The sequence below is a fragment of the Heloderma suspectum genome, chromosome 4, assembly GCF_057233095.1.
Source record: "Heloderma suspectum isolate Gila_16-S chromosome 4, 16-S_ref, whole genome shotgun sequence".
In the NCBI taxonomy this organism is placed as follows: Eukaryota; Metazoa; Chordata; class Lepidosauria; order Squamata; family Helodermatidae; genus Heloderma; species Heloderma suspectum.
Window position 1 is genome coordinate 195,903,077 of NC_139461.1, and position 21,903 is coordinate 195,924,979.

Genomic DNA, 21,903 nt, shown 5'->3' on the forward strand with positions numbered 1-21,903 from the left:
AGCAGAGGTGGAGGGCAGGGAAAAATAGGGAATTGATCTCCTCAAGTCCTTGGCAAGCTTATAAAAGTATCCTGGAGAGGGGTTGGAATTAGGGTTGAGCAGGCTACATGCCATGAGGTTAAAACCTCCCCCCCCACACTATACAAGGATGTTTTATGACTGACACTGGCATATATATATATATATATATATATATATATATATATATATATATATACCAGCACCATATATTACAGTCTAGCATTATATATTACAGCAGGGGAAGGCCAGGGGCAGGGAGAGAAAAAGGTGTATTTTAGAGACTCCCACTTCACATTGAAGCAAACATCGCTGCCAGTAAGAAAATATAAAAATATTTCTAAAATAAAATTTGGGAGGAGTAGGGTGTCTCAGTAGGCACCAAGGAAGGTGTCTGGAGGCACATTGGAAATGTTCAATTTCACAATACTTCTGTTTTTAAAAAATGTGGGTTAGGATAGTATAATGGCAGGAATTGTGGGTATGTGGTGAAGGCATTCCACTGATTCAGATTTTACTTCTTATGCATGGTGATGGATGTTGCCCCTTCCTACACAGAGAACTTCCTCAGCATAGCAACAACTAGCTCTTAATCTTATTTTATAAGTGTACCTGGTCTGTTTTCAAATGATCGCCTTCTTAAACCTGTTATTGTGGTAGCTCTTGTCCGAATTATTTCCAGTTTATCAAAATTTTATGGATTGAGGAAGATTAGACTTGAGCACCTTGCAAATGGCTGAGAAATTCTGTGGCAATTTTAATTAGAAAATGTCATAAAAGAAACTGCAAAGTCTGCAAACAATTTGAGTACCATGCACCAGAAATTGGTATCCTCTCTGTTTTGAATTGCTTGCTTACATCTTCATTTTATCTCTAATTTCTCCCCTTGTGTATTTATTCCATAGTCAGATCACAGCTTTGCCCATTGTCGCAGTAAATGAGGAAGACTTTATGTATGTAGTAAAAGCCCTCTGAATTAGGCTAAATATTTAAAAATTGGACAAGCCTGGATGAATATATGAAATACAATATTAATATCCTATGTTGTTGTTGTTCAGTCATTAAGTCGTGTCCGACTCTTCGTGACCCCATGGACCATAGCACGCCAGGCCTTCCTGTCCTCCGCTCTCTCCCAAAGCGTGCTCAAGTTCATATTCATTGCATCAGTGATGCATCTAGCCATCTCATCCTCTGCCGCCCCCTTCTCCTTTTGCCTTCAGTCTTTCCCGGCATCAGGGTCTTTTCCAGAGAGTTTTCTCTTCGCATTAGGTGGCCAAAATATTTGAGCTTCAGCTTCAGTATCTGTCCTTCCAGTGAGCAGTCAGGGTTGATTTCCTTTAAGATTGACTGATTTGACCTCCTTGCAGTCCAGGGGACTCGTAAGAGTCTTCTCCAGCACCACAGTTCGAAGGCATCAATTCTTTGGCGCTCAGCCTTCCTTATAGTTCAGCTCTCACAGCCATACATTACTACTGGGAAAACATAGCTTTGATTAGACGGACCTTTGTCGGCGAGGTGATGTCTCTGCTTCTTACTATGCTGTCTAGCTTTGCCATAGCTTTCCTCCCAAGGAGCAAGCGTCTTTTAATTTCATGGCTACATTCACCGTCTGCGGTGATCTTGGAGCCCAAGAAAATAAAATCTGTCACTACTTCCATTTCTTCCCCTTCCATATGCCAGGAAGTGATGGGACCATCACGTTTTTTTAATGTTGAGTTTCAAACCAGCTTTTGCACTCTCCTCTTTCACCCTCAACAAGATGCTCTTTAGATCCTCTTCGCTTCCTGTCATTAGGGTGGTATCGTCTGCGTATCTGAGGTTATTGATAATTCTCCCGGAAATCTTAATTCCGACCTGTGATTCATCCAACCCGGCGTTTCTCATGATGTACTCTGCATATCAGTTAAATAAGCAGGGCGACAATATACAGCCTTGTCGTACTCCTTTCCCAATTTTGAACCAATCGGTTGTTCCATGTCTGGTTTTTACTGTTGTTTCTTGACTCTCGTACAGGTTTCTCAGGAGACAGGTAAGGTGGTCTGGTACTCCCATCCCTTTCAGAATTTGCCACAGTTTGTTGTGATCCACACAATCAAAGGCATTAGCGTAGTCAATGAAGCAGAAATAGACGTTTTTCTGGAATTCTCTTGCTTTCTCCATGATCCAGCGAATGTTTGCGATTTGATCTCTAGTTCCTCTGCCTCTTCGAAACCCAGTGTGTACTTCTGGTAGTTCTCGGTTCACATATTGCTGAAGCCTAGCTTGTAGGATTTTGAGCATAACCTTGCTGGCGTGTGAAATGAGCGCAATTGTACGGTAGTTTGAACACTCTTTTGCGTTGCCCTTCTTTGGAATTGGAATGTAAACTGACCTTTTCCAGTCTTGTGGCTACTGTTGAGTGTTCCACATTTGTTGGCATATTGAGTGTAGCACTTTAACAGCATCATCTTTTAGGATCTTAAATAGCTCAGCTGGAATACTGTCATCTCCGCTAGCTTTGTTGTTAGTAATGCTTCCTAAGGCCCACTTGACTTCACTCTCTAGGATGTCCGGCTCAAGTTCTGTGACCGCACTATCATGGCTATCAGGGACATTCAGATCTTTCCTGTATAGTTCTTCTGTGTATTCTTTCCACCTCTTCTTAATCTCATCTGCTTCTGTTAGGTCTCTGCCTTCTTGGTCTTTTATCATGCCTGTCTTTGCACAAAACATTCCCTTGAGATCTTTGATTTTCTTGAAAAGATCTCTAGTCTTTCCCATTCTATTGTTTTCCTCAATTTCTTTGCGTTGTTCATTTAAGCAGGCCTTCTTGTCTCTCCTTGCTATTCTCAGGAAATCTGCATTCAGTTGGGTATATCTTCCCCTTTCTCCCTTGCTTTTCGCTTCCCTTCTTTCCTCAGCTACTTGTAAAGCCTCATCTGACAGCCACTTTGCTTTCTTGAATTTCTTTTTCTTTGGGATGGATTTAGTTGCTGCCTCCTGAACAGTGTTACAGACCTCCGTCCATAGTTCCTCAGGCACTCTGTCTATCAGGTCTAATCCCTTAAATCTATTCCTCACCTCCACTGTATATTCATAAGGGATATGATTTAGGTCATACCTGAATGGTTTAGTGGTTTTCCCTACGTTCTTCAATTTAAGCCGAAATTTTGCAAGAAGCAGCTCATGATCTGAGCCATGGTCAGCTCCAGGTCTTGTTTTTACTGACTGTATAGAGCTTCTCCATCTTTGGCTGCAAAGATCAATCTGATTTCGATATTGACCATCTGGTGATGTCCATGTGTAGAGTCACCTCTTGTGCTGTTGGAAAAGAGTGTTTGCTATGATCAGCGTGTTCTCTTGGCAAAACTGTATTAGCCTTTGTCCTGCTTCATTTTGTACACCAGGGCCGTACTTGCCTGTTATCCTGGTTATTTCTTGACTTCCTACTTTGGCATTGCAATCCCCTATGATGAAGAGGACATCTTTTTTTGGTGTTAGTTCTCGAAGGTGTGGTAGGTCTTCATAGAACCGATCAACCTCAGCTTCTTCGGCCTCAGTGGTTGGGGCATAGACTTGAATTACTGTGATGTTGAATGGTTTGCCTTGGATTCATACTGAGATCATTCTATCGTTTTTGAGATTGTACCCCAGTACTGCTTTTTCCGCCCTTTTGTTGACTATGAGTGCTACTCCATTTCGTCTAAGGGATTCTTGCCCACAGTAATAGATATAATGGTCACCTGAATTAAATTCGCCCATGATTGTCCATTTTAGTTTGCCGATTCCCAAGATGTCGATGTTCAGTCTTGCCATCTCATGTTTGACCACCTCCAGCTTACCTTGATTCATTGATCTTACATTCCAGGTTCCTAAACAATATTGTTCTTTACAGCATCGGATTTTCTTTTCACCACCAGACACATCCACAGCTGAGTGTCCTTTCGGCTTTGACCCAGCTGCTTCACTCTTTCTGGCGCTACTTGGAAATACCCTCTGCTCTTCCCCAGTAGTATATTGGACACCTTCCGACCTGAGGGGCTCATCTTCCGGCGTCATGTCTTTTAGCCTTGTGATACGTTCCATGGGGTTTTCTTGGCAAGAATACTGGACTGGGTTGCCATTTCCTTCTCCAGTGGTCCACATTTTGTCAGAACTCTCTTACATGACCTGTCCATCTTGGGTGGCCCTGCACGGCATAGCTTATGGCTTCACTGAGTTACGCAAGCCCCTTCGCCACAACAAGGCAGTGATCCATGAAGGGGAGTGATCCATGAAGGGGATTAATATCCTACTTTTGTGTAAATTGTTATGTTTTTAAACCATGGGTCACCAACATGTTTGCCCAGTTGGCACATTCGGAATTTTAAGAAACCACAAAATGGCTGCCATTGGGAAGGGTGGCCATTCACAAAATAGCTGCATGGTGGGCATGGCCAGTGACAAAACATTCATTTCATAGAAAGGATGGGGAAGCTAAAAGACATGTAACTCGCCCTCTTGTTACTCTCTGCAGCCCTCTCCACCCTAGCACTGGTCTCCCTGCTTCCTCCCCATACTGTTGGGTCCCTCCCAGCCCTCCCTGGTTGCTCCGCTGCCGTCTCGAAGCCTTGCCCCTGACCAGGCAGTGGCAACAGGGTCAGTTCCTTCCTTTCCTATTTTTTTTTCCAGGTAGCCGAGAGAGCTTGGCTTTCTTCACACAGAGCTTTTATCCTGTGATTGAGATTGCTCCCTCACCGAAGTTTGCGGGCTGTTTACATGATGCTGTGACCCTCCAGGGTGCCTCCTGCACTAAATGCCCTTTTTTCTGTTTTTAAATAGATCGCAGATAGTGAGCTATCACATTACCCCGTTGTGTTCCGCTTGAGTTCCCGCCGTGAAAAGAGGAAAAACAGAAAGAAGAAGAGCGAGATCAATGAAAGATAATGAAAGACTCAGATACCGGGAGAAGGAGGGGGAAAGGGGAGGGGGGAAAGAAAGCGGGTGAAAAAGGGAATTTTTGATCCCACATTTAAAACGGAAGTGGAAAGCCCTGTTTTAAATGCAGGAGTTTAGGCTGGTGTAGAGATGCCCAACTTGAAGGTGAAGTGCTGTCCTCCAGCCGCCCACCCATCTTTACTTCATAAGCATGCCTCTGGGTCTGCATGGTGCTCAGAGGCATTTTGGAGAATAAGGATAGCAGGAGGCTAGAAACCAGCGCTTCATTCTAAACTGCTCTCAGCTATCCATTTTTTTTAAAAAAAATCACAGGCACTTTATGGGCATAGGGGGAGATGTCTGTAGTGCACTGTTGTTGCGTTGCCAACACCCATCGTAAACGTTAGAGCTGGTCCCTTGGCTTGTACTGTATAATTTAGTTTTGAACAATTCATTTGTTAAGATTGTCATTGGAGGCCTTTCTCCAGGTGCTTCTGCCATCAGATGTTAGGCAGCTGGCGACCAGAGAAAGGGCCTTTTCATTATGGTGTCCCGAATCGAGGAAGCTTGCGTGGCACCTAGCTTAATGAGCTTTAGGCGCTAGGCTAAGAATTCTTTGTTTGCTCAGACTTTTAGTGCATAATCTCCTCCTGCTGCTGTTTCTTATCTGTGAATTTTATTGCTTTTGCTGCTTAGCTGCTGCTATTATTGTTTTGTGAAAAGTTTTTTATAGAGATTTTTTAAAAATGGCCAACGGCTCGGAATTATGGGAGTTGCAGTCCCAACTCACCTGGAGAGCTCCAGGTTGGGGAAGGCTGTTTTAGATTGCAATCCTGTGGCAGGGACTGTCATTTTTTTGGTGATTGATTGTATACTTGATTGTACAAGCTCTGGGAGCTTGTTTTGGCACAGGATCAGAATAAAGATACTTTAAGGTGCAATCCTATGGGGATGGCTGTAAGCTTCTGAGCTTTTCATGACCTACGGCCATGCAAGCAGAGTGGGAGGCATGGCGGAGGCAATTTTAGCTTCCATGTTCCTCCCGCTTTGTATTTTCACTAGATGGGCATTTTCGCCTGTCTAGCTGAGGTGTCAGGGAGCGGGAGCCAAGGAGGCTAGGGAGGTCTAGGGATACAGTATAAGCCCTCCCCTTCCTACCCACTGACATGCCCCCTTTCCCTTCCCTCCAAGGTCGCCTTTGCAAGCCTGGAGAGGCAGCTTGTGTGGTTCTTTCCACGCCAGCTGCAAGGGGGCAGGGAGCTCGGACTCCTGGTCTCTGACCTTCAGATCCATGAATCCAAAGTATCCTGTGGCCCCCCCAGACTCTGTCTAGGGGCCATAACATTCTTCTCCCCATAAATAAAAGGTAATTATCACAGAGGAATACAGTTGCCAGCCTTTATGTTCCTGAGTGGCTCCTATGTCTGAGAGTGGTATGTGACAGGAGAAATAGATGCATATTTCCCCATTGCTCCATGCTGGATAACATTGCATTGGTTGTGTCAGGGTTGGATCGGAGCCCATAGAGCCCCAAAGCAGTTCTGATTCTGAGCAAGAGATAGAAACCGTGGGAGAGGAACCCGCGTGCTGTTCAGAGGTGCCGCTGGAGGGAGAGTCTTTCCCTGCTCACATTCATGAAACTGGTAGTGACCCTGGCAGGCAGGGGGAGGGACAATTGGAGCTTCGGGATGCTAGGCGCCTGCAAAGGGACAAGCGGGAGATGGAGGGCACCAAGAGGAGGCGCTCAGCCCGCTTGGCGTGATGTCAACAGCTATGCCCTGATGCCCCATGGGAAAGGGGTGGACTTTCGCCTCCAAGCCCTTAAATTCAGAGGTTTCCCGCCTCTGCCCTCCAAACAGAGATCAACTGATTCACTAAGGCTAGAAACCTCTGGTAGGCAGCTCTCCTGTTTCCCTCATTAGGCTTATGTAGTTAGCATCTGTAAGCGTCATTAGGTTGAATGGAAATAAAGCCTTGGAAAAGAGCCCTATTGTCTGTGTGTTGTTTCTGGCTACTTGAGGATTTCAGAAGGCAGCAAGGGCTCTCCTGACAGGTTGCATTACTGTCTGCCATGCGTTGCGAAAAGGCACAAGAACCCTGCAAGAACAAAGAAGTTGAAATCCCACTGAGGATCAGCTGACTCTTCGCTGGTCAGTGCTGCTGAGACAGGCCTCACTTACGATTTGCATGACACTCGGGATGGGAGCACGTTGAGTGACTGTTGCCAGGGAGGTGGGAGACATCAACGTCGTAACGATCCATGGGTAGCAACTGCAACACTTCTTGTGACTTGGTGTATATTAGAGGTTGGTGAGTGAGTACTTGAGAGACAGCACATATGTGGCAGCATCTTTCCATTCAATGTGGCCAGCTCCCCCACTCTCCCATTGGTAGCCCCCCCCCCCCCCCCCGGCTGCCTGTAGATTCACAGTGACTACATTCTTTTCATCAGTAAGACAGAACTCACCCATCAAATGTAGGGAGTTGCAGTGGAATGATGTGTCTCATTTCTCTTCATTCTGTGTCATCTGACCTGGTCACAAGTGTCCGGTGTTCTCTGAGAAATGTATCTGTGCTTCCCATTGCCTTCACCGTTGCATGGGAGGACAAGGAACAAACGAGTTGTGCTCCCACCAATGTGGAGGCAGAGTCTTGACATGTGAGCTCTGTTTCTCTGCTGAATGTTTATGTTCCTGATGCAGGGTGGTGATTGGCTTCTGAGTAGGTCAGTATCCGATCTTTTGTGCCTGGTAAGGGGATGGGGTGTTGTCTTGAAATCTGTGGGTATATACAGTCAGGGCCAGAAATATCAGAACAAGGATAACTGTTTTGGCAGTTGGCCTCTGTACACCAGCACATTGAAGTTGAAAGGAAACACACCCAGATGGGAGCGAAGTCAGGACTTTCAGCTGTAACAAAGTGGGGCACTAACCATTCAGGAAGTACAGCCAATGGCATACCCCCCCCATCATTGGTGGCTCATAAGTAATGGATCACACCAACATAATTTCAAACTTAAGGGTCGCCATTAATTCCTGGATGAAAATCCTTTGCAGTCAATGACTGCCTGAAGTCTGGAACCCATGGACATGACCAAATGCTGAGTTTCCTCCCTCGAGATGCTTTGCCAGGCCTTTACTGCTGCTGCCTTCAGCTGCTGCTTGTTTGTGGGTCTTTCTGCCTTCAGTCTTGTCTTCAGTAAGTGGAAAGCATGCTCTATTGGGTTGAGATCAGGTGACTGACTTGGCCAGTGAAGAACATCCCACATCTTTGCCTTGAGAAACTCTTGGGTAGCTTTTGCTGTATGTTTGGAGTCATGATCCATCTGCATTATGAAGCGGCATCCTATCAGTTTGGCAGCATTTGGCTGAATCTGAGCAGAAAGTATAGCCCTATACACTTCAGAATTCATCCTGCTGCTTTTATCAGCAGTCAGGTCATCAATAAACACCAGTGACATGGTTCCACTGGCAGCCATACATGCCCATGCCATAACACTGCCTCCACTATGTTTGACAGATGATGTGGTATGCTTTGGATCATGAGCTGTTCCTTTCCTTCTTCTCTTCCCATCATTCTGGTACAAGTTAATCTTGGTTTCATCAGTCCAAAGAATCTTATTCCAGAACTGGGCAGGCTTTTTTAGGTGTCTGCTGGCAAAGGCTAATCTGGCCTTTCGGTTCTTGAGCGTTACCAGTGGTTTGCACCTTGTTGTGCAGCCTCTGTGTTTACATTCATAAAGCCGTCTCTTGACTGTAGATGTTGACAATGACATGCCCACCTCCGCAAGAGCATTCTTGACCTGGCTAGATGTTGTGAAAGGGTTCCTCTTCACCATGAGCAGAATTCTGCGGTCATCCACTTTAGTTGTCTTCCGTCATCATCCAGGCCTTCTGCTGTTGCTGAGCTTGCCAGTTAATTCCTTCTTTTTCAGGATGTTCCAAACTGTTGTGTTGACCACTCCCACTGTTTTTGCTATCTCTCTGATGGGTTTATTTTGTTTCCTCAGCCTAATGATAGCCTTCTTCACTCGCATGGACACCTCTTTGGACCTCATGTTGGGAGTTCCAGTGAACAGTTACCAAATGCAAATGTAACACTCAGAACCACCTCCAGGCCTTTTTATCTGCTTGATTGGTCACAGGGTACCCAGGAAACAGGCCACACCTGGCCGTGCAGCTGCTTGTCAGCCATTCCTTCCATTACTTATGAGCCACCAACGATGTGTGTGTGTGTATGCCACTGGCTGTCCTTCCTGAATGGTTAGTGCCCCACTTTTGTCAAGCCCCTTGAATTACAGGTGAAAGTCCCGACTTCGCTCCCATCTGGGTGTGTTTCTTTTCAACTTCAATGTGGTGGTGTACAGAGGCCAACTGCCAAAACAGTTATCCTTGTTCCAATATTTCTGGCCCTGACTGTATGACAGCTCTTTGGCTATTGTAACTTTACTTTAACTTGGTGGAGGACAGACCTAGCCCTGGGCGTAGCTGGATTAACTAAGGGGCTAAGAAGGCTATCGTCCCCAGCCCAATGTCTGGGGGCATTTACTAGCCCAGATTCCCAGCTTTGAAATAAAAAAGCAAGTTTCTAATCCTTGTAGAACCTGAGGTATGAGGCAAACATTCAGGCACATTCCAGTGGTTGTGTGAGAGATGGACAATTGTTTAGCGAGAAATTAGCATTTGGCCATAGATATAAGTGTAGAATGATTACTTGTCTGCAGAAGTGACTTCCTGGTTGACCCCCCCCTGGGGGGGGGTCCACTCTTGTGGAATACTGACTGCTGCCCACAGAAAACAGAAGGACAATCAATAATTTTAGTGTAGCTGTGATTGGGAGTAGCATATGCAGCCCTCCAAAATGGGTAGCAAGAATGACAGGAATTCATGTTCTTTCTAGCTCAGGTCTTATTTCATGATCAAATGCCTTTTTCATTGCCTTTGTAACCATTAAAACACACACCTGCCAGTGAAAATAAAGCCTGCCATTATACCCTTATTCTGTGTTGGAAGGAGGGGAGCACTGCTACTGACTGTGGGTTATGTCAGCACTGCAAAGTAGTTCATAGTGGTTATATCCATACCAATGGGAGGGAGAGGAGTGTATGACATCACTGCAGGGTAGTCTAGAGTTACTATCTAGTTTGCTAGTGGGTGTTTTGTTTTGTTAGAGAAATGTAGGCAAGTGTGAGGTGCTGTGAAGTATTTAATAAAAATAATACTTTCCTTTATTAAAAACTTTAATCTGTTTAATAAAGAGAGCCAGTGGGGTGTAGTAGTTCTGGGTTCTAGTCCCCACTTAGCCATGAAGCTCACTGAGTGACTTTGGGCCAGTCACTGACTCTCAGCCTAACCTACTGCACAGGGTTGTTCTGAGGATAAAATGGAGAGGGGGAGGATTGTATAGGTTGCCTTGGGTTCCTTGGAGGAAACTTAAATATATAAATAAATAATAAAATACTTTCTGCATTTAATTTCCTTCTGATCTCATTGTCATTCCCCCCGCCCCCCATATGTACTGTGTCTCCAGTTAATACTCCATGTGTCTGGTGAAATGGGCAATAGTCCATGAAAGCTTATGCCAGAATAAATTTCTTAGTTTTTAAGGTACCACAAGACTGTTTTTGTTGTTATAAAGTTTCTTTGAGTTGATGTTCATGCAGAAGATGGAACCACATGGGAGGGGCATATGAAAAGCAAGAGGTTGTTTTTCACATTTTGAATGTTTAATATGAGTTACAGCAGTTAGTGTGAGTCTTCAGGTTCCCTCCCCAGGGCCTCTATAAGATAAATTTCTGAGTGGGGTACTTGATGCACCTTGTTACTACTGCACATGCATGTAAATGAATGTACGCAGTAATGCAATGCACAGATAACCATTTTACATGTGAGGGATGCTTATTATGAACATATTGTACGGCAATTATGTTTTTCTAGTATAGAATTATTTACTGTATCTTATTTTTATGTTTTGCCATTCTTCCAGGAACCAAAGATCTTCCCATTTTTGCCCTCACAATAGTCCTGTGAGGTAGGTTGGGTTGAGAGGCAGTGACTGTCCCAGATCATCTAGTGAGAAATGGGAGGCATTTACTGGTCCTCTTCAGGCAGCAAAATGTCTTGGGCCAGTGCTGGCTGTGTATGTGTGTGTTATGTTTGACTACTGTGTCTAAATGTGTCAATCTGTGTCTCTTTCTTGAGTGAGAGGAAAAAGGATGCTTCAATGTGTGTCTGTTTTCAGTGTCTGTGTGCTGTAAAAGGGAAAGCTTGTGTTCTCTACCATGGAAGAGAGATTAGTCTTTTGATTCTAAGAAAGCATGGAAGATGATTTCCATTAAAATATGTAGTGAAAAATATTTTTTCATTATTACTGTACATTGCTGACCGTGTGCTTGTTCATGCATAATTGTTGTGTGTGAGTTCACTATTGGGGGCAAAGTAGGGGGCCTGCTACAGACGGCTAGCCTCAGGCCCATCATGGCCTTGGTCTGGCCCTGGGGAGGTATAAGCTGGCCCTTCCTTCCTTCTCTTATGCTGTCATAGTTACAGCTATGAAGCACTTACACTGACTTAAAGATATGATGGCATAATGATACTACTGCACCATCATGGCTATTACTTTGAGTGGATTTGGTGGAAATCTTATCCTTGTCCAGCTGGCATAACTTGTGGATAGGATGGCACTAAAGTCCATTTAGAGTAATTTTGTAGACTGACTGGAATTTTTTAAAAAATCCAGGAGTGCCAGAATGTGGGCAGGGAACAAATACGTATGTACCCAGAGGTGTTTTTAATACAGCCCATCACCTGGCTGGACTCTTACAGTTGCATGCATACTTCTCTACCACTCATGCTATATGGCTATTGAGAATTGCAGCCTCTGTTAATTCATTGTTGAATTTAAAATCAGCATGGTCATTGCTTTGCACAGATTTCACCCTCAATCCATGTCTGACCTGAGGAACTCTGTGTTTTTAATAGGCTGAAGAATGATGGCTGTCTTCAATAAACTCAATCTGGGTGTGGCCGTTAGCAGTTTTGCTATATTTCAACTTTCCTTCCATTTGCTAAGTTCTTGGATTTCTGCACGTGTAACTTCTGGTTTTAATAATCTTGACCAAAAGAAGAAGATTGAATGGAATTCAAGGTAAAGTTTCTAAACAATGGTATAAAATAATAAATTAAATCATAAAACTTTGAATAATTAAGGTGAGATTCCAAGTGCACTTGCCAAAATGCCAGTGAGTCTTCCAAGAAAATGTGTTTAGGCTTTGTGTAAAAAGACACTAATCTTTATAGTAAAGCTTCCTTGGATGTTATACGTAAAAAGGTGGGATATAAATTGAACTAATAAATAAGTTTAGATGATGCTGAATAATAGCTGAATCTTGGTTACTATGTTTGAAGGGTTTTTTTTAACAGCAGGTATATGGTGTGCATATGTCTCCACTTGTTGAGTAGCAGGAAAATAAACACCCACTAATTTTGGAGTGTCACACTTTTTGACCTGGCTCTGCAGTTTGATGGTTGTAAACATTCCTATAACTTCAGCTTCATGCCAGAAAAGGCTTAATTTTACTGAACTGTTAAAGGCACACGAGTAAAGAAAAGAAGCAGTGTTGTCTGTCCTAAACAAACTGACAAACATTGATTGAGTTCAAAAAAGTACATTTTATAGGAAGCTATTTTGAAGTTAGGAGACTTGTAAGAAAACATTGATTGTATCCAATTTGTTCTTTTCTTCCATATGTTAGCCACTGTGATTCAATATATTATTCTTAAACATGAACACATACATACCACCTGATCAGTGATATGAACCACATCTAGCTTACATTTCCCCCCTGCTGCAGATATCCATTGCATTTTGTTGCTTAGCTAAAATGTTGCAGATGTCTTGTGGGAAAAACCAGTAATCTCATACGAAAATGTTATTTTATATAGCATTATCAGTGAGCGTGGTGCTTTACAGTTGCAATTTATAAAATAGTTATTTCTTGGAATGCATATTACATTTTGAAACTATTGCATTTGGTTATGAGATATACTTGTGGTTCAAATAAAAATATTGATCCATATTTCTAAGAGCATCTTTCTCTTCTGGAGTGGTGCCAAATAAAGGGATAGTGGAAGACAGTTTACCTGCTTCCATTCAAGCATTTTATTCAAAAGTACAGTATTACAAAGTGTAACATTGCTGATAAGCATTTCTTATTTGATGCCAGAAAGCTACTGAAAGGTAAAACACTGTATAAGCACTATCTCTTAAAATACTATAAAGAAGATGTGCTGTTAACCAACAAAGGATCCATTTTCTTTCTTTAAATTCTTGTCTACATGCAAGGCTTTAATAAAAGAGAATCCAATGAACTGAAATCTCAGGCTCCATTCCAGAGATCCACAGAACCTCTGATGCATGTACAAATAGTTCTTTATTCACTTCAGTTATGGGGGTAGTTTTGGGAGATGTGATCACAGAGCTACTGCCACCCATGAGCCAAATGAAGAAGCTCAAATTAAAGGTTTCAGTCTGCATTAGAGTTCCTATGTGTGCATGGACCTGATTGACTTAGGCAAATTACTTTCTTTCTTTCTTTCTTTCTTTCTCCCTCCCTCCCTCCCTCCCTCCCTCCCTCCCTCCCTCCCTCCCTCCCTCATGCTTCAGTGCTAGCTATCTTTTTTAAGATCCAAACCTAAACGTCATTACATCTTTTAAAGTATCTGATCATTGCTGTGTTCAGTAGTTGCAATTCCTGCAGAATTTACATCAGTTAAGCACTATGAAGTTTGAGATGTCAATGTCAACGGCTCGTTTAAGTGAGTGGTATGTAGTAAATGGCAGTCCCCTTTTGGTGTTACCCCACTCTTGTCTGCAGGGGACCATACAGCTGAGCTTACTTTCACTCTCTCTATCCACCAGGGAAACCAAACAATGGTCTGCAACAACTGTACTTTTTAGAAATTTGAATCTGTTCAGCTCTTGGAGGCCATGACAGTGTAATGGTAATTCAGTTGTCACATACAACACAAATACTTCAAAGTAATGTAGTGTCTTGGGATAAATTGGGACTATGTATTTTTCTTAGGTATAACTTTGCAAACCGTATTAACAGGCTTTGCAACTGAAGGATTCAATATTTCTCTCCCTAACAGAATTTCTAGAAATATGTAATATCAGTTTTACTCTTCCCTCCCCCCATCCCCGAATAATAGAGCCAGTACATTCCTAATGAGGTTGCTTTTGTCTCTTTTTAGGACAGTATCTACATTCCATGCCTCGGTGGTTGGAGCATTTTGTTTGTATATTTTATTATATGATGAAGCTGTTAACGCTGACCACGTTTGGTAAGACATGTCCTTGCTTAAAAATCTCTTTTTTTCTCCACCTCCTTTGCCTTGCCCCACCTCGCTGCTGCTTGTTCTTCTAGTCAAATGATCCCCAAGCTTAATTTAAACCATATGAAATGTACATCTTACTGTACAAACCTTTAACATTTGTAAAGCACTGTTACAGAGTTTTTCATCTTTGTATTGACTATAATGTGGAGGGCTCCTAAGGCCCTGGATTCTCATGATTTCATATTGAAATTGTCTTCACAGTGCTAAAAAACTTTAAGTGGCCTAACCATCACCACCACCTTCCTAAATAAATAAGTATTTAACTAGTTGTTGTATAGTTCCACAATTAAAATAATTTGTGGAGAGAATCCTATTGCATACTAGGATGGAAAACATACTTGAAAACTAGACAAGACCGATACCGTGTGTTCTTTTTCTTAAAAGGACGCTGATACAGATAGCTGAAGCACAATATGTTCTGCTGATTTAAGCCCTATATGAAATCACAGGAGTTTCATCCCTTTTTCAGAATCTGTGTCTGAGGCCACCTCGCTCCCCAAAAAGTTCTGTCAAGATGACATGAAACCTTGTAAAACAAGGGTGGTTTCTCTTAGAAAATGAATGTTGCTATTAATCTTGCTGTGGGAAGTGCTACAAAAGAAATGTGACTTGCAGCTATTTGAAGCAGTTCAATTGATTTTATGCATCTTGTTCACCTTACCTGCTCAATTCCACCTGGGGAGTGTTATAGTCATGAAGGGTTTGCTTTTTTTTTTTTTTTTTAACAAATAGGAAAAAAGGACTAGGCAGCCTTTTATTGTTGAGAAAGAAGCTTATTGAATGCCTGATATTATAGAAAACTTAAAAGGGAAAACTATTTTCTTTTGTTCGCATGGGAGGGGTTCTTTGTATGAGTTCTGAAATAGCTTTAACCTGCAGCTTACTGTGATTCATCTAGCATCTGATGGAATATAGAGATTAAAAGCCATATGAATTCCCTCTCTCAGCATGATGACCTTGTTTAATGCAGTAAAAGTATAGCTGATTCTTTTTCCTCCCACCACTTTGTTTTTAATAGCAAGATTAACAAATAAAATGCAAGGTTCCACTTCAGTGGCTGGCGATTATGTTTAATTAAAGGACTTCACATTCATTGTGAAACTTCACATTTTTGTCAGTGTCTGAAAGCAGTGCATTTTTGAGGCACAGGGTGGTTATACTCATAGTACTCTACTCATATGTTATGAAACTGAGCATAAATGTCTATCAGTAAAATATACTTTAGATCAGTAATTTCAATGATCAATAAATAATAAATAAATAAATTTTTAATAAGCAATGAAAGCAATAACTATGTTGAAAATCTTACAGAGAGGATTAAAAAAACCATTTTCCCCATGGCTTCATTATTTATGAAAGACTAGACATTTTATATGTCTAGTCTTTCTATAAATGTGTTCTTATTACATAGTTTTTAAAAATCATTTTTGGGGGAGTAAAGGCTGGGTAACAATATATAAATACTTTGTCTTAAATTCTAAAAGAAAATATTTCATAATCCCAAATGTTCAATTTTTCCAGTTTTTTGGACAAAAAGCCGAAAACTCCTCAGAAAAAATCATTTTTTCTGATTTTTCCCCGATTTTTTTTCCTGGGACTCTTCCCACATGCACGTTCCCCCCACCCCCAATAAGTGGCAAGTATTGCAACAGCAAATGCTTCTACAGCATGGTCCTGCAGGTGCTTGTGGACACCAGATGGAGATTTATGGATATTTACTCGGGCATGTTGGGGAGAAGTCATGCCACGGCTATCTTTTGGAATCCCCCTGGCAGACAAGCTTGCAACAGGGAGATTCTTCACCAGCTTCCCCAACCCCCAGCAAAGGTCTATGGCCTGCCTGTGTGCCCCCAGATTCTTGGTGACCAGGCTTTTGCACTCTAACCTGGCTGATGGCATACTACAGTGCTCCTAGAATGGCCAAGCAGAAGAACTTCAGCTACCGCAGTCGTGCTCAAATGTCTGTGGAGCATGTGTTTGGTCATTTAAAGGTGCAGTGGGGATCCCTTCACACACTTCTGGATGTTGAAGAAGACATTGTGCCAGACGTCATAGTCACCTGCTGCATTCTGCACAACATCTATGAATCGAGGGGAGATGTGCTGTTGCAGGATAACCCCAAGCTCCCAGGACCAGGGACAGAAACCAATGTGGTGGCCATTGATGGGAGAGGGAGCAAGCTGCCATTGATGCCCCTAAATCCAGCATCCAAAATTGTAACTCACAGGGAGTCACAATGGGTGGCCAGTCAGGCCAACTCAGCAGATGTATCCTCCCCATGAGACTGAAACCCCCCCTTCTCACCCCCACTGTCAGCCCCCAAGCTAGCCATCCCACCCATCACCAACCCAACACCCAGCCCACAAATGATGCCATATAGATTCAGAGCAGTATTAAAGAAACCAAAGAAGCCGCTTTGTGCACCAATAAAAAGTTTGTTAGTTTGGAGCCAGCAAAGGCTTGAAAATCGGGTTTTGAAATTGTGGCGGTGGGTAGGGACTGGGCACTGGGGGAGGAGGGGATAGGAGCAGGAAGGGAAGCAAATGGCTTCATGTGTGAAAAAATCCTCACTTCCCATGAAAATGCAGAGTGGTGCATTTATCCAGTAGTGCATCTGGTGGCTTCCTATGTGGGGAGTGTGTATATTAAATTTTGTCACATTTCTGAAAACTTTCAAGGAGTTAGAGGCGGGTGGAGAAAGGGGAGCTGGCAAAGGCTTTAAAATTGGGGCGGCAGGTAAGGAATCAGCTCTGGGAGGAGGGGGTAGGAATGGGAAGGGAAGTGAGGGTGTAGGAGGGGAAATATAAGGCTCGGGAATTGGACTTTGCAGTCAGGGTGGTGGGTAAGGTATCAGCACTGGGGAGGAGGGAAGGGAAGGGAAAGGCAGAGAATGGGAGCTGGCAAAGGCTTGGAAGTTGTGTTTGAAAATCATGGTGGTGGGGTTTTGTGGCAGTGGATATGGATTGACACTGGGCCAAGAACAGGGGGAGCTGGCACATGCAGAAAAAGATGCCCCTAGTGCCAAGTATGGATCAACACCGGGCCGAGATCGGGGGAAGCTGGCACATGTAGAAGAAGAATCCCCTAGTGCAAAGCAGACCAGTTGGAGACAGGCAATTGACATTGCGGGAGTGTGATGGGCAGCAGGATATGGAAGCTGGGTAGGAGGACTACAGGGGAGGAGGGATGAGGAGGGGGGAAATAAACCATGCTGTGTGGCTTGTTTGTCAGATTGTCTGAAGGGAGCACAGTAGGTAGTGTGCATAACCACCTACCCAGCGTAGCTTGCCACCCACCATGGGTTAGCTTGACGTGTGAACAGTCAAGGTCCTATGTCTCCTATTTGTGTGTTTGTTTGATTTCATTTCTATACTGCCCCATAGCTGAAGCTCTCTGGGCAGTTGACAGAAGTTAAAACATCAAATACAATATAAAAAGTTTAAAAGCCATTTACGTAAAAGCACACAGACAACATACACAAACAACATATAACTAAAAACAATGTTGAACCGTCAGTCAAAGCTAAAGACACATCCAGGACTGATTTCCTTTTCATCTAAATCCAAGGAAACTGTTCTAAATCACTGTCTGATGTTGGTAACGGACTGGATGAGGCCAAACAAATTGAAGCTTAATCTATACAAGACAAAGGTGTTCCTGGTTAGTCAAAAGGCAAATCAGGGAATAAAGACTCAACCTGTGCTGGATGGGGTTATACTCCCCCTGAAGACTCAGGTCAGGAGTGCGTTTGTGCAGCTGAGGCTTATGCACCAGTGGCCATTCCTAGAGATGTCTGATCAGGCCACGGTCATGCATGCCTTAGTTACATCCTGTTTGGACTATTTAATGGGCTGTATATGGGGTTGCCTTTGAAAACTGTTTGGGAATTCCATCTGGTCCAGAATGCTGTGACTAGACTTTTGACTGGAGCTGGTTACAGGAAACACATGATTCCTTTGTTACAACAGCTTCACTGGCTACCAGTATGTTTCTCTATAAAGCCCTATGTGGCCTGGGACCAGGCTACCTGAAAGACTGCTTTTTCCCATGCGAGCCTACTTGGGCTTTAAGATCTTTGGGAGAGGTCCTTCTTTCGATACCACTGCCTTCAAAGGCTTGTTTAGTGGCAATGCAAGAGAGGGCGTTCTTGTTAGGTACTCCCAGGATGTGGAACTCCCTGCCCAGAGTGGCTAGGTTGGCTCCCGCTCTGCTGTCCTTTTGCTGGCAGGCAAAGTCATTTTTATTCAAGCAGGTCTTTGGCATGTGGGAGGGTCTGTTGGATTGGGTGCTTTTTTATTGTGTTGTATTTTTACTTATGTTTTAAATTGTGTTTTAATGTATTTCTTTTATTGTTTTAATCAAGTATGATCTATTTATGATTGTAAGCTGTTTTGAGTACCATTTTCTTGGTAGAAAGGTGTGGTACAAATCAAATAAATAGGTGCGTACATACATACGTACATATATACAGTGCAATGCATGTCTGCAGCTACTGGCTTTTAAGTATAGACTCTGGCTTAAACAAGTAGCATTTTGTCTGTGCTTTGGTTTTCCGCACGTGAGGAGGAGGAGGAGGTCTTTGTGTATAGGCTTCTGATGATTATCCCTCCTGTGTCTTAGACAAGTGCTGAAATTTTCAGACGCACCTGCTCCTCAGATGCTTCTGCCACCACCACTACAAAACCCTGCTCAGCTAGTTTGGCTGACTTTCCTCACTGGACTGGAGACATCTTACCTGTTCAGCAGGGGGATGGAGGCTATACTATTCTGATAGCAAGACAGCCACCTAGGGAGCAATCCTGTGGCCACTAGACACTGTCCATAGATATGCTCATTTCCAGGAACCGACCTCGGAGTGCGGGCTCCAAGGTCGGTTCCCAGAAAACTGACCACCCCCCTCGTCCGAGAAGCCCCATCCTCTGTGCTTGGAAGAGGAGCGCGGAGTGACTGAAAAAGGGTGTACTGGGGGGCGTTCCGGGCGAGGACAGCAGAACTGCACATATGACACATCCAATGTGTCGTACGGCAGCTTCCTCTCCTGGTCCGCCGCCCTGCCTCTAGACAGTCGAAAACGACTGTCCAGTGAAAAATAGCAAGGGGAGAGAGGCGCGGAGGGAACGATCCCCGCCATGCCTCTCCTGCCTTGCTTTGCATAGGCGGTCACCTCCAAGGTCAGAGGCGGCCACCTATCTAGTGAGGATTGTGCCCCTAATCTACCTAACAGTGGATGGACTTCTTCAGTTGAGTGTTCTCCTGTCTACATACATGACACTCATATTAATCTCTTTGTTCAAGTGCCGCTCTCTTGCAAGCTTATCATATGCTGAACCTAGTTATATAAGACCTCTCTGATCTCCAGCATCACCACCCAAGAGACATGTGGGAGGGTAGAAATATGGGTATGGCAGGTAGAGCGAAGGAAGGGTGTGTGAAGGGGGGAAATCCTACAGGGTATGGTACCTAATATACACTCGTGTGTAGTGTTGAGTATATGTAATGTCTTTTGTGTCTTTGCTTATAGGGGTGATCCTTCTACAGTGCAACTAAATCTTGCTATTACTTCAGGCTACCTCATTTCAGGTAATATATACAATGGTATATGTAAAACTTAATGTAATCCACATGTATGTAGGAAATAATGTTTTACCAGAATAATGTTTACAAAAATTTTATCCTTTAGGTAAGTCAAGCTCTAGAAAGCAGAATTGTTTCTCTTTAACTCTGCCACTGTCTCCCTTGCCTTTTGTATAGTGAGTAAAGAAACATACTGGAAAAATGTGATTATTTGCTTACTGACAGTATTGGTTTGTAGCAAGTATATAAGCTAGGTTTTGAGTTTCAAAATGGCTTTACTTCAGATCTGGTCTTCAGCCTTTAGTTCCTCTGCCAGCTTCTCATATTCTTGGGATGGAACAGCAAGAATTGCTACACACACACTCTGTCTCTGCTCCTGTGGCAGTAGCCCTGATCTAGCATCAGTAATTTGATAACTATAGAAATGTAATGAAGGAGAAGGGAAAGAGGCCCCTTGCTTCCAGGGCAGAAGCTTAATTTCCCAATTGCATCTCCTCTTCCTAGTTCCCCTAAAGATGTGAAATTGACTAAACCAGATGGAAAGAATCTTCTGGTTGATCCTGCGTTGCGCCTGTGAAAGTTGAACCTCTTCCCCCACTCCCATCCCTGTTTTTAAAGGGCTGCTTCCATGCATATGTGAATATGCAGGTCGTCTTTCATGTCTTAAATAAATAAAAACAGTTTCAAAAGTACTTCAGGCATTGTGGGAAGAGAGTGTTACAAATTTTGGGAGTTACTATCATTATGAAGTGTATGGTTTGATTTATACCTGGATCTAGTAGCCCCAGAAGAGGCTGGAGGCGCTGATTTTAGTGGGGCTGTGAATCCATTCCAGGTTTCAGTCAAAACAAGCCAGAACTCTAAAGGAGCTACCCAGTGAGCTGAACCTATTTCGGGGTTAGGGTTCAGCACCTTGGATAGCTCCTTTAGAGTTCTGGTTGGTTCTGACTGAAACCCAGAATAGATTCATAACCTCACTGAAATCAGAGCCGCCACTGAGTAGCCCTGTGCATGGAAACTTTTAGTTTTATTCTGTGAATGGAGAAAAACCTCAATGAGTTGTATCTAATGGTGTCCTTCCACCAGTGGAATGGACACTGGCAACAGGTCCAATTCTCCCTTCCCCCACATGTTCCCCAAATCTGCTTTGGAAGACTAGGGAACCCTCCAGAGCCTACTTGGGCATGTGGGGGACTGCAGAGAGGAAGGGAAACTCCCGTTGTGCAAGTGGAAATCTGCTCACGTAACTCTGGATTTAGACCAGTATATTCACTAAAAATGCCAGTGGTGTATAGAGCACTTTCCTCAGAAGAAAATGAAAAAGCTCCTGTGTATTGTCCCCAACTTTAGTGCTCCTCAACTTTAGCATTGTACCTCCATATAATTTATTAAGGAAAACACTATTCTATCCAATTTCTACAGGAGTATTTTGGCCAAATGTCCTCAATTATTTGGTGCAAAAGTGATAAGCAATAAATTGCTTTCCTGATAACTGGTGTCTTTGGAAAACATTTCAAAAAGTGGTGAACAATATATAAGGTCTTCTGTATCTGGCTTTCAAGGCTGGTCCTTTGCCAGAAAAAAAAAAGTATCCCTGAAGTAATGGGCCCATATGCAAGTCAGCACATGGAAACCATGGAAAAGCTTTGCCAGGTCAAGGAGACTACATTGCCTTGCCTGCCCATGCAGAAAGACTTCAGTATAGGCCAGTTCTCAGAACTAAGCAGCATGTAGTTGCTTAGGGGGATGTGTACCAACACTGTGCCACCACAATGGCCTGGAACTGTGCTTGTGTTGTAGGAGCATTACGAGTACATTGCAGGCAAATATGTTGATGCAAACACTGAAGGTAGAATCCAAGTAAAGTCCTACTTAGAGTAGACCCATTGAAATGAATATGACTTAAGTTAGTCATGAAGTCCACTCTAAGTAGGACTTTACTTGGATTCTACCCCTAGTTTGTCATTACAGCTCTACCCCCTCCCACTTTTTTGGTAGTTATACCCTACATTTTCAA

General features: G+C 43.3%; 1 protein-coding gene across 6 annotated transcripts in view; it reads left to right on the forward strand.

Moving 5' to 3' along the window:
• The window catches only part of TLCD4 (TLC domain containing 4), a 77,439-nt gene that overhangs the window by 33,326 nt on the left and 22,210 nt on the right, over nucleotides 1-21,903 (forward strand). For 4 of the 6 annotated variants that reach the window (XM_084851841.1, XM_084851842.1, XM_084851845.1 and 1 more), the window contains exons 2-4: nucleotides 11,895-12,060; nucleotides 14,169-14,258; nucleotides 19,834-19,892. In XM_084851841.1, the coding sequence (XP_084707967.1) occupies nucleotides 11,903-12,060; nucleotides 14,169-14,258; nucleotides 19,834-19,892 (307 nt within the window). In that variant the 5' untranslated portion in view covers nucleotides 11,895-11,902. Of the gene's footprint in view, nucleotides 1-10,899; nucleotides 10,945-11,894; nucleotides 12,061-14,168; nucleotides 14,259-19,833; nucleotides 19,893-21,903 lie in introns of all 6 variants that reach the window. The other 2 variants (XM_084851840.1, XM_084851844.1) reach the window with 1 other exon arrangement.